Source organism: Lampetra fluviatilis, chromosome 3 (genome assembly GCF_964198595.1).
Source record: "Lampetra fluviatilis chromosome 3, kcLamFluv1.1, whole genome shotgun sequence".
NCBI lineage: Eukaryota > Metazoa > Chordata > Hyperoartia > Petromyzontiformes > Petromyzontidae > Lampetra > Lampetra fluviatilis.
The window spans coordinates 33,558,682-33,574,055 of NC_136277.1; the positions used below are offsets into that span (position 1 = coordinate 33,558,682).

At 48.1% G+C, this 15,374-nt stretch overlaps 1 protein-coding gene across 1 annotated transcript; it reads right to left on the reverse strand.

The window, feature by feature from the left end:
* Nucleotides 1-34: 34 nt before the first annotated feature.
* On the reverse strand, nt 35-15,374 carry DIS3L (DIS3 like exosome 3'-5' exoribonuclease). Its single transcript, XM_078854948.1, has 18 exons — nt 14,698-15,374; nt 13,713-13,866; nt 11,545-11,673; nt 10,749-10,884; nt 10,163-10,336; nt 9,302-9,380; nt 8,744-8,932; nt 8,031-8,200; nt 7,431-7,592; nt 6,637-6,884; nt 6,151-6,243; nt 5,162-5,354; nt 4,673-5,019; nt 3,879-4,033; nt 2,810-2,979; nt 2,079-2,224; nt 1,145-1,319; nt 35-575 (listed from the first exon to the last, which is right to left on the reverse strand). Exons 1-18 carry the CDS (start codon nt 14,870-14,872, stop codon nt 231-233), a joined length of 3,240 nt encoding a protein of 1,079 aa, XP_078711074.1. The 5' UTR covers nt 14,873-15,374; the 3' UTR covers nt 35-230.

A 15,374-nucleotide genomic window follows, 5' to 3' on the forward strand; every position in this document is an offset into this window, starting at 1 on the left:
CAACATTTTACAAAATGAACCAATGTACATTTTTTAATGAAAATCACACTCCATTACAAAACTTAATTTAATAATAAAATGTGCAAAAAAATCGTTTTAAATTACTGTACACATTTTACTAACAATTTACCCTTTCATGTCAAATTGCCCCCCTTTTATCGGTTTCACTCAACGGAGAGCGAAAGCAATTTCACGTTTCCGAAAAACGTTTTTATCCATGGTGGCGGATGTCAGGCAGTGGTAGCATCCATCAGAGCCAGCTCTCTGATGTCCTCAAGAATATCGTAGAGGCATCCTTTGCTCTGGCTGAACTCGGGCTCCCAGAGAGGTGAACGTCCACTCTTGGGTGTCACAACCTTTGACCCCTCCTCGGCTCTCTGCCTCACCTCCCGCACCATGTCCGCCCGGGCATTCCTGGGCATGCTGCTGTCCTGCTGCCCTTCTGCCACAGCAGCGTTGGTCGATGCGGATGCCGCTTCCGACATTTTATCCCGAGGCCGATGCTGCTCCATTCGTGTCACCTCCAGCCGGATTGTGTCCGCGTGTGCTCGTCGTGGCTGCACGGAAATCCGTACCTGCCCAGGAGGTGCGGACAAAAGGTGATGTGAAGTCGAAGCCATATTTACATCTCGATGAAGGTGATTTTTGCCACTTACAGACATTGGCACTTGTTGCCAAGAATTGGATGACGTGGAATATTGGCTAACACATTTTTATAGAGGGGACCACTCTCTTTGGAGGATAACCATTTGATTTTCTTAATACTAATGATGGACTAAGTGCAGTAATATTCTACCAGGGTTTCAACGCACAGCCTTCAGATTGTAAATGAGCACTCTGTTAATAGGACCACCTGGTGAGGCGTTGTAGTTGACTTTGAAACGTGTCGATGTGCATTTCCACCCAGGTTAAGATGTCAATAGTAACCAATTCAGAAAAACATTCAATTCAGATTACATCATTGTCACAAGACATTTACCATTAACAACAAATTTTTTTCGATCATAAGTTACAGTGTGGCGGTGAGAAATGACTTGCTCAGTTTGTTCAATGCTGTGTTATCCTTTCCTCAATGACTTTTAGATCCTTGTAATTTGTTTGCACTACAAAGTTGGTTATAAAAAAGGGGAGAGGTTTGCTCTACCGTGAGGTGGTCAAACAGGCGGACGGTGAGGCTGCGCCCCACGCTCGGCTGTGTCGTGATGTGATTCTTCCCCCTCGTGATGCAGCCAGGAACAAATTCGCAGACGTCGTCCGTGCCCACGCTGACCACGAGCCCATCTTTGTTCTTGAGATAAGCTGCTCCTTTTAAACCGTATCTGTCGAGGGGGAGAGGGTGAGGGGAGAAGCAAATTAAGAATACAGTCAATCATTGCCCATCGCTACATTGATGACAAGTACTAGGCTAGTGGTTCCATGCAACTCACAATCAGAAAGTCATCAAGCTCAAATATCAGCTGGGAAGCGAGAGCCAATCATTCATCCGAGGTCAATGAAATGAGCATCAATTTGTGGGATGTTAACAGCAAGGATGTAAAGATTTGGGCCCCTGTTAGCTTCATATAATTTTTATGAGTGTAAGAATCTTTTGGTTGATGTATTACTTGTAATTATTGGGCATTCCATAGAGAATTATCCTCAATTAAATTTAGCAATCTACCATTGGCTCAGAGGTACCATAAGAGGATGATGACCACCCCATGCTCAATCAAACATGGAGACACTTTCAAATTGACTTGTTGAAACGTCATTTGCGAGGTCATCATCTGTGACCTCTGGCAATGGGAAGAGAATAAAAGTTATTTTGGGTTAATCACGTAAATATAAATGTGTCGTTAACCCACCACCACCCAACACAGCCAATCAGTAAGGTTTGTCATGTAAACAAAACATGCCAATTAGTTACTACAACATTTACAATTTTGAGTACTGTGACGTTTCGCTGGTAATTACAACCAGCTTCATCGGGCGAATTGTGCCGGAATATTTACGCGATTAACCCAAAATAACTTTTGTTATTAATAATATTGGTCGCGAAAGCCTACTACATGTTAAATGTGAAGAGAAGTTCCGGTTACCGCGGCACATGGATGAGAACGCCGTCGGCACGAAGCGAGTAAACGATGCCGTCCTCGACGCAGCGATCGTCTTGCTCGGGGTCCTTGTCGCGGAAAAACAGGCACTGGAAGAGCTCAATGGACTCCTTCTGAGCCTGCTGGGCAGCCTGTGAAAACCAGAGACCACACGACCAGCTGTCTAGCGCCTCATGGCCAGTCCACCTACGCAAGCTACAAAGGCGAACCATTTAGGCCACTTAACATCAATAAGTAATGAGTCTTAGCATATCCCGAGGGTGGCCGCGTTATTAACGTATAGCTAATGAGTGGAGAGTCAATAAAAAAAATGGAGCTGTTGTCATAAGGAGATAAGAGAGGTGATGTGCCTTTGTCCTGTAAGTGGAGCTCTGCTGCTCGATGCAAACTGAACCAGTTGAAACCCTTTCGTCCATTCATCTTTCTGAAATAGATGACGGTTTAAACAAAGTATATTTTCACTACAAATACCTGCCACTACAATCCTGCCACAAGATTTACTCCCACTACATATGATTTACTGAAGCAGCAATTTGCATTCTAGGTTATCCCTAAAACATGAATTACCCACTTAAAAACAAGACAAGTGTGGCCAGCTGCCAAGCTACTTTCAAACCCAAATGCACACGCCCAAGATTTAGTTGGGTGTCGGCAGGAATCCGCTCTACTCGGGCCCTTCCGTGCCACGCAATGCTGCGGCTTAAGTTTTCGCTCACCCTGTTCCTCTCGTTGATGTGCTCGCACAGCTCCTGCAGCTCGGTGTTGAGCAGTGTGGTTTCCGGCGCCCCCTTGGCCTCCAGCACGGCCAGCAGCTGCCGGTGAACCATCACGTCGGCGTAGCGCCGGATCGGCGACGTGAAATGCGTGTAGTGGTCTAGCGCGAGGCCTGCACAGCGCCACGGTGAGCACAGGACGACGAGATAAGAAGCCGAGAAGGATCGAGCTCGATTTGGTTTACATAATCATTATCCAGTGCTGGTTAAAGACCCCCCCCCCGCCCCAAGTCGTCACCATCGTGATCTCGCGATATCACAGTCCATCTTGCTTCTGCACTGCACTCGATCTAATCTCATTGTGTCTTCTCCATGGGTGACATCCTATCGGGCGTTCCCTCCTTTGGCATCTAAATACAGTTGTGTCTGAAGAATTTGGTGTCTGCTTGAGTGACTGGTGGCTGAAGAACTTACCAGTCACAGTACATACCCCACAACTAATTTGTTTTCTGGCAACCATTCAATTAAGAGATTAGGTGTACCATTTTCCCTGTAAAGTGTCTGCTAAAGCTGCTGTGACATAATTTTATCGAGATGAAAATTGCTTCTCAAATTGGGTCGTGACCTCGATGGGGGGATTGCAGAGGCATCAAGATTAAACAAAATGACCATTTAATTAAATTGCCCGCAGCAGAGTGGTTTCGCAAAAAGTTTAAGTATTAGTGAAAGGTGTTACAGTTCAGTTGAGAGATCCTGGAGCAGATGAAAGTCACGGCGTATTTCGCAATTGTTAAAATTACATGAAAGGAAACTGTAAAGCAAAATAACTGGTTTCCCAGGCCTTGCTGACAGAACTTATTTTATTAGGGGGTAATGAAAATTAAGTGGGCTTGTGCAGGACACGTCATGTAGTTTGCTAGACGGATTACAACATCGCAAGGCTGTGAGAGATAGTGAATGCTTGGGGAGGCCTTCATCCAGCAGTGGATTGATCATGGCTGAGATTTTGTTCACGATGATGATGATGATATTGTTCACGATGATGAAAGAGGGTTTTAGCTTGTGACCATACCGTAGTGGTAGTGCTGGTCGACGGGCAAGGAGCCAGTGGAGAAGTAGAGTGCGTTGGACATGGCGTGGACCGCCATTGTGCGAAGCATCTTGTTAATGAGCGGGTCGTTGGGATCCACGGCGTTGTCGAGAGACCCTGCCAGCGCCTTGTTGGAGCTGAAGCCAAAATAAAACATTTTAAATCATGTAATACTTGCAAGAGTGATTAAGCTTAAATTCAGTCTTTTACATGTTAAATGCCCTTGCCATGATTCTTGCTGCAGCCGTGTAACAGTACAACTACATTTTATATTTATATAGCATCCAATTACCATCACATCTCAAGATCCTGTAGATAAACTGTGGGCATATTTACCACAAAGAGGTGGTTTTAGGCAGAGAAAAGTAGAACGTTTTAAGCCTGGACTTGAAGAGAGTGAGGAATTTGGCAGCACTGATGTCTGGGGGATGGAATCTCCAGACACCCTGGGAGAATAAGCAACCTCCCACTTGGCAAAGGTCGACTGGGGTTTTAATATTTGGATAGACAATACTGAAGTCAGAAACGTAACTGACATGTCCATCTCACAGAAACAATGAGTTATTGGTGCAAGAATGTTGTACTTATAGTCATTTCAAGGGGCCATTGTCTTAAGTCCGTATCGATTGATACACACCGTCATATGAGTACTTAGCGAAACGAATCATGCTCTTGAATCCTGACAATTCATCCGATGGCAAGGGGCCTGAATTGTCACCCACGTTTAGCAGCAGCAGCAGTAGCAGCAGCAGCAGCAGCGGCGTGCAACGACTCGCCTCGTGTCGATGTGGAAGCCCAGCGCGGCAGCACACGCCTTCAGCTCCTCGAAGAACTCATGTCGCGGAGGCGGGTGATGACGCAGCAGAGCGCGGCCGGGCAGCGCTTGCGCCACGCGGCGAGCCACCCAGTGGTTGGCGGCGATCATGCACTCGGCCACGGTCTCGTGCACCTCGAGCGGCTGCTGCGGTACGAGGTCGGCGATGGAGTCGCGCGACTCGCTCATCTGCACGCGCACCTCCACACTCTCCAGCTCCAGGCCTCCCTCCTCTGTGCGGCGGGCGCGCATGGCCCGTGCCACGTCCGTCAGACGGCCCAGGGCCCACACCAGCTCACGCAGCCGCTCCTGGAGGTGGTGGGGGGGAGGGTAACCGCAGGGTGTTTACTTAGAAACCCGCGGCAGTGGTTAAGACGTATTTAATCACGGGGTCTGAGCGGACCGCTACATCGGACCTGGAGCATGGGGAATGAGGGGGCGCGGCGGGCACCTGTCGCGTTCCGTCGTCGAAAGCGGCGAGCTCGGGGATGGTGACCCCCTGGGCGGCCGCACCCCCGTCGAGCAGGGCTTGCGCCGTCTCGTAACTCAGCTTGTAGGCCGAGCGGATGACGGTGCGGCCGTACCACACGCGCTTCACCTCGTACGTGTCTCCGTCAAGCTCCCACCGCACGCTCACCGCATACCTGCAAAAGAACGTCGCCGTGTGACGCCTCGGTGGATTGTGTTGAGGCTAAAGACTTTCCGACTTTTCTATTTTTCTCTGTCTCTACGAAGTGTTTCCATTTGTACCTTTTCTCTGCTCTATATCAGTCTAACCCTGACTTGAACTCTTTCGAAGACAGAAAAAAAACTCCTTAATATTATCGTGATGTGCTTGTCTCCTTATTTAACTGGGTTACATTTAGATACTTTAAATGTTTAAATTGTACATACACAGGGAAGTATCTGTTCATCATCATTAATCCAGGTAACCCTTGCAAAAGAGGCAATATTTTTTGACATCTCAAATGGTCTATATTTCATCTCCTGGTTAATTAAAAGATACTAGTCATCAGCCATGATCAATCCACTTCTGGATGAAATAGATTTGTTATCTTGCCAAAATAAAGAAACAATTTGGTCAATGATCCAATGGGCCTTTGGGATCAATGTTAGGGCATGCAATGAGTTAATGGTGCACATCACCCACAAATATTCAGTGAATCGCCACGACTTGGGAGCTGCAATTAGACTCAAGAATCGATTTTTTTTAATGCAATGTTCACCGGCTAATCTGCACCGATTCTAGTTTGATGCTATCTCACTCGTACCACCAGCCTAAAAGTAATGGCAGGTGTTAATTTTGGCTATGAAAACGATTCTTTTTTATTTATGATACAGCCTCCCAGGTCTGTCATGCAAACAAGACAATTCACTTAACTGGGCTCGCACAACGGTTGAACGAGATACCACCATCTGTTACCATTTGGCGGCTCTTACCTGTCGACGCCACCCAGCAGCGAGCACAGGTTGCCACTGAGGACCGAGGGCAGCATGTCGAAGCGGCGGTCAGCCAAGTAGTACGTGGTGGCCCTGCAAGCAGCAAGACAACGCCGTCATTGCCTTTTACACCGTCAACTTCTAAAGCCCCTTAAAGAAAGACGCAGATACACACCCCTGCTGGGTGTCCTGGGCTCATAGTGCCCCTGTGTAATGAAGGACCCCAAAATTGATCTCTTTATGAAAGCTCCATTGCTGCTGCGTGAAGCAGGCCGCAGCAGAAACAACTAAAAGTTTAGGTGGCTGGCGATAACTGCATCTGTTGTCCCCAGAAGCTCGTTAGATGAGATGTTTGTTTGGCTTGGATCTTCCTTGAAAAGCCTTCTCTAGTGTGATCTTCTCTGCTTTGGTGAAATGGACGTGTTGGTGCGTACGCGCTCACGGGGGTAACGGGGGTGGGGTGGGTGTGCGAGGGGCGCATGTTACCGCGCGCGGGCCTCGAGGTCCGTGTGCGAGTGGGGCCGCAGAAAGTGCGTGACGTCTGCGATGTGCACACCAAGCTCCAGGTTCCCCCCAGCGATTGTTTTCACGGAGAGTGCGTCGTCCACATCCTCACAGCCCGGCGGGTCCACGCTGAAAATTAGGTGCGAGGAGCGCAGGTCGCGACGACGCGCCACCTCCTCGCTGTCCATCTGCCACGGCGTCTCTGGCGAGTCCACTGGCATCTCTCGCAGCTGCAGAGGAAGAATGGGACCACGGCAGAACAGGGTGAAAAAGTCCCTGGGCAGTATCGCTTGTTCGTCTTGCCATATCATCAGCCACTGCTTGACGGTGGTATTTCTGCCGTATTCACCAGCATCAGCTGATGACACAGCAACTCCTGTGTCCAAATGGGGCGGTGGCAGAACCAGGTGAATGAGGTGTGGAGCTGTATCACTTGTTCCTCTTTCCATGTGACCATCATCATTCGTGATCTATTCAGAGCTGGATAAAGGCTTCATTTCATTACTCCATCTCCGTGGGAGACATTCTCAGAACATGCCAAATAAATAACAGTCATGCTTTTAATTGAATTAGAATATGACATAATTCAGTGTTCTTTATTGCAAGGCCTGCAGGCCACTGGCGGCCCCTAGTGGCCTTTAGTGCGGCCCCCCCCACGATACACAGATGTGGTAACACCCCTTGCAGGCTGTGTGGCAGCCCTCATACTGATGTGTTATGGGCGAAAGTGCCCCAATCTCTTAGCCCCCAGCTCTTTGATGGCTGAGCAGCCTCACCTGGGCTTCGGAGAAGGGCAACACGGAGATGGCGTTCTCCACCAGGAGGGCGGCCACCTCCGTCTCGAGCTCTCCGGCGCGGCCCAGCACGCGCACAAAGTGCCCATTCGGGTACTGGGACGTTGCCTCCCACGAATCTATGCGCACTACCACGCGGTAGTCCTGCGTGAAAAATGGCAGAGGCGGCGAGCCAGCACCGGCACGCAGGTGTCACTTAAACAGGCGAAAGGAGAGGCGCAAACGAGCGTTGAGCCAGTCTGCTCAACATATCGATGCAGAACATTTGTCATTTGTACAAGAGAGCGGTCAAAATGTTATAAACATAGGCAACACACTACCGTGTTTCAATTTGTACAGATGGAAAGTCATCGGTCATTGGCAGAGAAGAGCAAGGTCTTCATTATAACATTTTTTTTCCAGGAAAGCCTCACTAAGTCTCAAAATGTTTTCAGAATTATTCTGCATTAAAAGTTGGGCCAATATTATTCACGAGTCTTAATTCTGGACTTTTTACACCAAGTATACATTCGTAATGGCACCAAATTCAGGCCTCCAGCCGATCGATGAACAGCCAAACGCTTGCACCACAAGGCAACTCACCTGTAGCGCCTGTGACTGGTTGGTGCTGATGCGGATCTTGGGCACACGGAAATCCCAGGGCACGACGAGGACTTTCTGGGACTTGGCGCTCTGCCCCACCAGGTCGTCCACAGAGGGAAAGGTAGCCACGTAGTCCCTCCAGTTCCTCTGCAGAATGCCCACCACCCGCCCTGCGATCAGCAGCGTCAGATCAGAATCAGAATATTACATTTATACTGGAGGAATCCAATGAGCTATAAAGGTCTTTTTCACAGATGTCCAGAAGATACCAAGGAGGGTGACAGTTTCCTGGGCTTTTAGGCCTCAAAACAATAGGATGCACGAAGTCTTTATTTCTGGTGGAAAGCGTATTTCCCCGCTTAAATGTCAATGGAAGTAACTGCAGCATGGTGATGAGAACATAACAGCAAGCCAGAAAACAGGCCGCAAATGCAACTGGCAGCAGCCTATTTTGAAAGTTGTACTTATCATTAAATTGCAGTAAAGAAAGCTGAATTGATCTGCTCAGGAATGTGTATGCATGAGAATAATTAAAGCTTGAAACCCAAGAAGCCAATGTAAAATGGGTAGGGATATGCATTTTTAGTTAAATGCTAACTGGGTACATCATCGTATTCAAGGTTTACTGTTTTCTGCAAACGGCGATTAAATCAGGTAGTGGTGAATGACTGACATTGCTGTGGCAGCGGTGATGATGATGTTAATGCACCGACCGGTGGGCATGGGCTCAGTTTTCGGCGCCGCCTCCTCCTCGGCACGCTCGTCCGTGCCGTCGCCCCCACTCAGCCCTGTGGCGCGGCCGTGCCACTCGGCACGCGGCAGAAGCTCCACAACCACCGTGTCCCCGTGCACCGCGCGGTTACGCGCCTTCACGCCCGGCACCAGCACGTCACTTTGCAACTCTGCCGAGAGAGCGCCGATTTTAAAGACGAGTTCTTAACACGAAGCACAATATGAATATAAAGTGGGGGCAAAAGTTAAGCGGTTACCGCACTGCCCTATGAACCTGGTGACCTTAAGTTTGATCGATGGCAACAGTGAACATCATTAGCGAGTAACCCTCTGATGAGTCTTCGGGTTGTACCGTGTGTTGTTCTGAATGAAACATCGGACACCATTCCAAACAGCATGATGCAACCCAAAACACAGCAGAGGCCTATATAATACAAGCTCCAAAACCAACCAGTCATTGCTGGACACCCTGATTCATCAACCTGAACTGACTTGCATAGCGTGGTTAACTGTGGTCAAACAACCCTCCTGCATCTCACCTGCCTGTTTGGAGTCGCTGACCTGGCACCGTACAAACGCCTCCAGCTGAGCCCGGTGTTTGTTCACGCTGAGGATTCCCTGCACGCATGGATGCACCAGATTCAATACATTTTCACTTAGAATCATCATGGCACATGCTTCTATCAGATCACATCAGAGCACGACTTCCCATCACCACCTAACAAACTCCGTTTTGAAAATACATTCAAACTCAAGCCATGAAAAAGTTTCCATCATATTGCTCAAGGTATGGATCGACAAAGCCTCAAATATGTACCTGGTGCCATATGTCAACATCAGCATTGGGGAAACAATGGTGGCTGGGCGTGGTGCTGGCAAACCATCCCCTCTTGCACTGTGCTGGCCTTAATAGGCGCTCGCTAACAGCGCTTGCCCCAACAACCTGTATAGGCTACATGGGGGATATTTGCTTGATGGCATAGTCACTTTCTTAACTGATCAAGTAAAGCTTTTTAGATCTGATTACTAATTAGATGTCATATTTGCTTTTGCCATCTGATCACTAATAATCAATTTTATTTTTGCATAGTGGTTGTTGATTACACTTTCTTTATACATTTGCAACCAATTCCTGTTACAAACATTTTAAATTAAAGTTTATACCTAACTGCGTTTGTCCACCAGTGGCATAGCTACGAAGTGTTCACGTAGTGCAACTGAACTGAGGCCCATGGGCCGGAGTGGCTTTATGTTCCGGGCTACGACGAGGGTGGGAATTTGGACAGGGGGGCCCCAATTCATTCCTTGCACCGGGGTCCATGCGAACCATGCTACGCCACCACTAAATAACTGGCTCTTAGAAGGGGACACGAGAGGATGGTGCCTTTTGTTCGTCTTGCCTTAATGTAGCGGCTGGACTTGATGCCAGCCTCCAGCACTTCCTGGGACAAATGTTCGGGAAATTCTCGCTTGCTGGACAAGCCCTGACTCTTGCTTTCCTGCAGCATTTGGTGTATGGATGCATACAGCTCGTGTGCCATCTGGACGTCTGGCCAAAAGTTCTGCAGGTAATCCTGGAAGCACAAGCATGCATTCGGGGCTCCGTCAGTGACAAGCGCTAGTCTCTAACAACCTGGGTGTGCTCACTTGTAAGCTGAAGCCAAGATTATGCATTTGTACATCATCTTATGTTGAGGTCGCATTTAAAGATGTTATAAATCCACACTGTAAATTATCATATTGTTTGTTCTCATCACAAATTCAGCAAGCCAGGGCTTAGACACTCATCGAAATGGTAAAAAGAACTCAACATATCTTCAAAGAAGTACATTTGTAATTTAAACTCAACCCACTGGCATGTGAGCTTGTGCACCACTGCCAATGCAATATCACCAAATAATTTAACCAAATGGTAGTGTATTAAAAACATACACACACACAGATAAAAAAACAATGACACTGTCAAGAGCAAGAACAACGATTTACCAGGAAAAGCATCACAAAAACGCCAGGCGTGGCGGCTCCGTATCTGCGCACATCTTCGGGGTCTTCTGTTAACATGACAATGGGGATCTGTCCCACGAGGTGATCGTAGTACCAAACAGCTGCCTGGTAGACGGATCTGAATAACGACGCACACGGCAGATTTAAATGTGAGGGCATTGAACGTGTTCTGCTGTCAAATAAATAAGTATTATTCCATAAACTCTTGACTTGAGTAACACTGTGACTCTGGGAATCATCATCCTTCAGTGGCCAATAAAGTGAGAACCACTTTGTGGGAAACCAATCGTGGTTATCCTATGGATAGATTGTTCCCTACCATATGAATTTGGACTCTCCACCAGTGGATTAGGGCCACCCAGGGAGCGCGTTGATTATGGTAATACCTTGGCTATTTACCCTATTGTTGATGTGACATCCACACGAACTTTCCAAAATTCAGATGAAAGGGAACGTGTACCTACACTGGGCATCCGACTTTTCATTCCATCATTGATGTTTTATTATCCCACTGTACTGTGTGTTGGTGGACAATGCAAGCCTTGCTTGAATTGAATTGCCATTTCAGCTCACCTCATGACAAAAACTTGTTTCAGCACCATCAGCCTGTGCCTACAAAACTTAACCCTTGTCATGTTACTCCCAAACACAACTTTGCAAGCTTCAAATAAAATACCAATGAATACCCCTTTAACCCAAGCAATTGGACCAAAGTTGATCCAGGGATGAATGATTTGTTTGGGGGTAAATAAAGTGCGTGTTTGACTGTGTGAGTCACCTTGTTTTCCAGGCTTCAGGAGTCTCTCCGGGCTCCCGGGCACAGTAGGCAAACCTCTGGAACTCGTTGGCAAACATCACGCACTCCCTTCGCATGTCCTTCAGCAAGCTCCTCAGTCTGTTGTAGTGCCTAAAAACAAACGAAAACACACGCATTTCTACACACTCTTGAAACGGATGCAACAGGGCACGTAACAATTTGTTGTACTGTGCTATGCTTCAACGTCTATGCCGCCTGCCTTCATCAACCTACATTGGCCAATGTGGTCAAGTATGGTACAGTAACTCACACGGTGTGGGGAGGCCCTCATCCAGCAGCGGACGAACATAAGGACTGTACGTGTACATGTAACTTCATACAGTAGATTAATATTGATTCTTGAGCTCACAAGATCAATATTGTTTTATGCTTCACCACAATGTAAATAAAATAATCGATAATTTAATTGCAACACGTCATCGAATTGTTGAGGGTGAATTGTTACACCCCCACAGTTGACAAGATTAAGAATTTGTTGAATTTAACTCTGCTTTCCTTCCTGTAGCCCCAAATCTTTCCCTCCCTTTTAAAAGTAACTTCAACTAATATTGCTTCCATCGACGATCTGGTTAAGTCGCCGAGTGATATTTTTGTAATTTTACTGGCTTTGTCCCTTGGCAGTGTTTAAAAAAAAGTAACTGCTCTTTAAACTCCTTGTGTAGACAACTGGCAGACAGGAACATCACGGGGAATAATTGCACGATGGTTGAATGTTGCAATGCACACATGAGAACATCTAATTAATTTGCCCCACTTTCACGCAACAGGTGGCTAAAGAGCTGTGCATCACACTCACAAAAAGCATGCCGAACTGTACGAACTATCTCCACACCGATTCCTGATTGTCTTAATTGACATGTGATTTAACCAAGCCCCCTCTATAAACAAGCTACAGCCCCACCTCCGCCCACAACAGAGCAGAACCAAGCTCAAGAGATCATCACAACCAATGAATGCACTTAATACCACACAACACTCTGGCCAACACTTACTTCCCTCTGCCAGATCCTACCACTCTTAGTTGAAAACAGACACCCGTAATCATTTTCCCTAAGGGTTCTCACCAATGCAGAGCACCGAATCACACCCATGTTGCTCTCTTTGAACCACCTCGGTGAGCATTTTCCAAACTCAATGCCTTGAAATTAACCGAGGAACGTCTGTTCGCATTGACCATTTTATCTTCGTTAATATTTTAATTGAAGGCGTTTTTAAAAAAGCGTTCCATGTGACGTATAGAGCACTGCTTTTAAGTCAAGGAGACCTTGCGTATTTACGTGTGGCCCCATGTGACAAGGTACCAATACAATATAATTAAATACTAGCTATACTTAACGAGGAACATGCAAGTGCGGCTTGTAACAATTTAATTTGTATTTGAACCGAGGCAAAAAAAACCCTACTGCGGTGCGAAAATTTTGTTTCGAAAACCCCGTCCTTGATTTGTCTGCGCGTGGCGATCCAAAAGGTACCGGAGAGCCCCTCAAACATAGACATGCCTTTTGGCAATGTCTAGACGTTATCAGATTTTTTTTTTAAATTATCAATTTGCTACTTGAACCACATTCACAAAAAGAGCATCCCACCCTCATCAGAAACGTCCCTGTTGGGGTTGAAACCTCAAGGCCTTTCCAGGGAAACAAATATATTATCCCAAATGTTCAATGTCATGGAAAAATGCACTAATATAGCCAATTGGAAAGAGCACGACTCCCTCCAACACTGCAGGAATGGGCCAATAATTTGTAAAAAAATTGCCGCTCTAGAGCATCTAAGTGCCACACTAAGGCGCAGGGAGGAAGCTTACCACCAAACATAGAACCCCTTAACTCCCTCTCCTCCAGTGGGCATTGACTCTTAAAGAGCAATCATTAGGGCATTTAGGCCCCCCCCCCACCCTTTTTTTCTTATCCTCCGAGAGTATCAGAGCTTAGGAAGACACAATGCGGTTTAGACAGGTTTCCATTGCACTGTAATCAGTCATGTGTTTGTGCTGGTGTCAACCCCCTTTCATATCCTCTGTGGTGTGTACCTGAATTGTTTGTATCAAGAAAGTACTTTTGGGGGGGGAAAAAAACCCATAACGGAGAGCGCAAGAGAGTTGGTGCGCGTGGTTCCACCCCCATTACCTGCGGCCCTTAGCGTGCTGCAGGGCATTGCAGGAGGTCTGCGTGAACACGACGCCCTGCAGCTCGGGCAGCTCCAGGATCTCCAGGAATTCCTGCACCACGGTGCAGCCTGGTACCAGGTAATGGGTGAGGTTGGCACCCAGCAGCTTGGACCCTGCAAACCCAGGGTGGGGGTCAAGGGTGTCGGGTAGGGACAGTTTTGGGGAGTGAAGCGGAGTCCCAAGGGAAAGGGGTAGCAGGCGTAGAATTGTGAAATAATTGTTAACGAAGCGCTGTCGAATGTGAAGACCTCGAAGTTGCTTTCGGTGGAAAATAAATTAGTTATATTAAAGGTGTGAGCTTGGTGTAATATTTGGTTTTGTGATCATAACCTGCCAACTTCATTATCCTGAAAGTGTCCTTGTACTGCGCTGCGCGCATGATCACCCTGTTACGACTAAGGGGACCCCATCACTAGGCCCCACTTGGAACCTTGACTCTGCTCTGGGACGTGGGAGGACTCCAGTGTGATACAGATCAAAACCCCAAAGGGACCCTGATCAGTCCTCGGAGCTTGCGTGTGATCTTTCACACTTGTAGTCCAAGTGGCCCCAGTGTGCCCAGGTGCAGGGGCTCAAGGGGGACACTGCAAAGTGCTTGTGTGCAACATCAGCCAGGGGTTCTGTCACTCCCGTTTGGCCTGCGAAGGCAATCGGTGCCACAATCGTTGAGCGCCCCGGATCCCTGAAGCAACCCAGTTCAGACGCCCCGGGAGTTCAGTTGTGCGGCACGGGGCCTCGATGTGACCCAAGGTGGACCTCAGTATATGCCCCTGCATGGGAGCCCAGCACCTTACTTTGTTGTTCATCCCCCGCACCTCTGATTAACACGGTTGGCTACGTACGGTGCGAAAGAAGTTAAACATACACACTTTGGCCTTTGAGACCATATCCATGTATATCGGGGGGCGTTGTAAGGATATCAGGGGAGCACTTAGGGCACGCACCGCGGTCACATTGGGCCACGCAGAGGGCGCTTGAGCAGGCCACGTCCTGGCGCAGATAGAGCTCTCTGCGGACTCTCACTCCGTGTCCACGCTGAGAGCGGAGGTGCAGAATCTTCTCCGTTCTCGTGGTGGCCTCCTGGGGGTCACGATACTGAGGGGGGGCCGGCTCCAGCATGACCACCACCAGCCCGGGCCAACAACGAGGGACAATAATAACAAAGCCGCAGAGACGACGACTACAAAGGCCGACGGGGAAAGCTCGAAAGATATTACGGGTGGCTGTCAAGAGACAAACACAACCAGAGTCACACACACTCACTCACAAGCGCACCATCAGACACAACCACGACTGCACAGACTACGAAACGAGCAGAAACAAACACCAACACAACCACTCACAACCAGCGCCACCAACACAACCACTGTCACAAACACAACCACTCACAACCACTCAGGCGCAGTCAACGCACAAAAACACAACTACAACACCAACAACAACCACGGATACAGGCACCAACAAACGGACACAACCACCGACACCACCACGGGGCTACCAACACCACCACCAACACAACCACAACCACAACACAACCACCAACACAACTACAACAACCACCACGGGGCTACCGACACCACCACCACAGCGCGCCGCGTCCTGGCAGCCGCGCGGCTCGGTC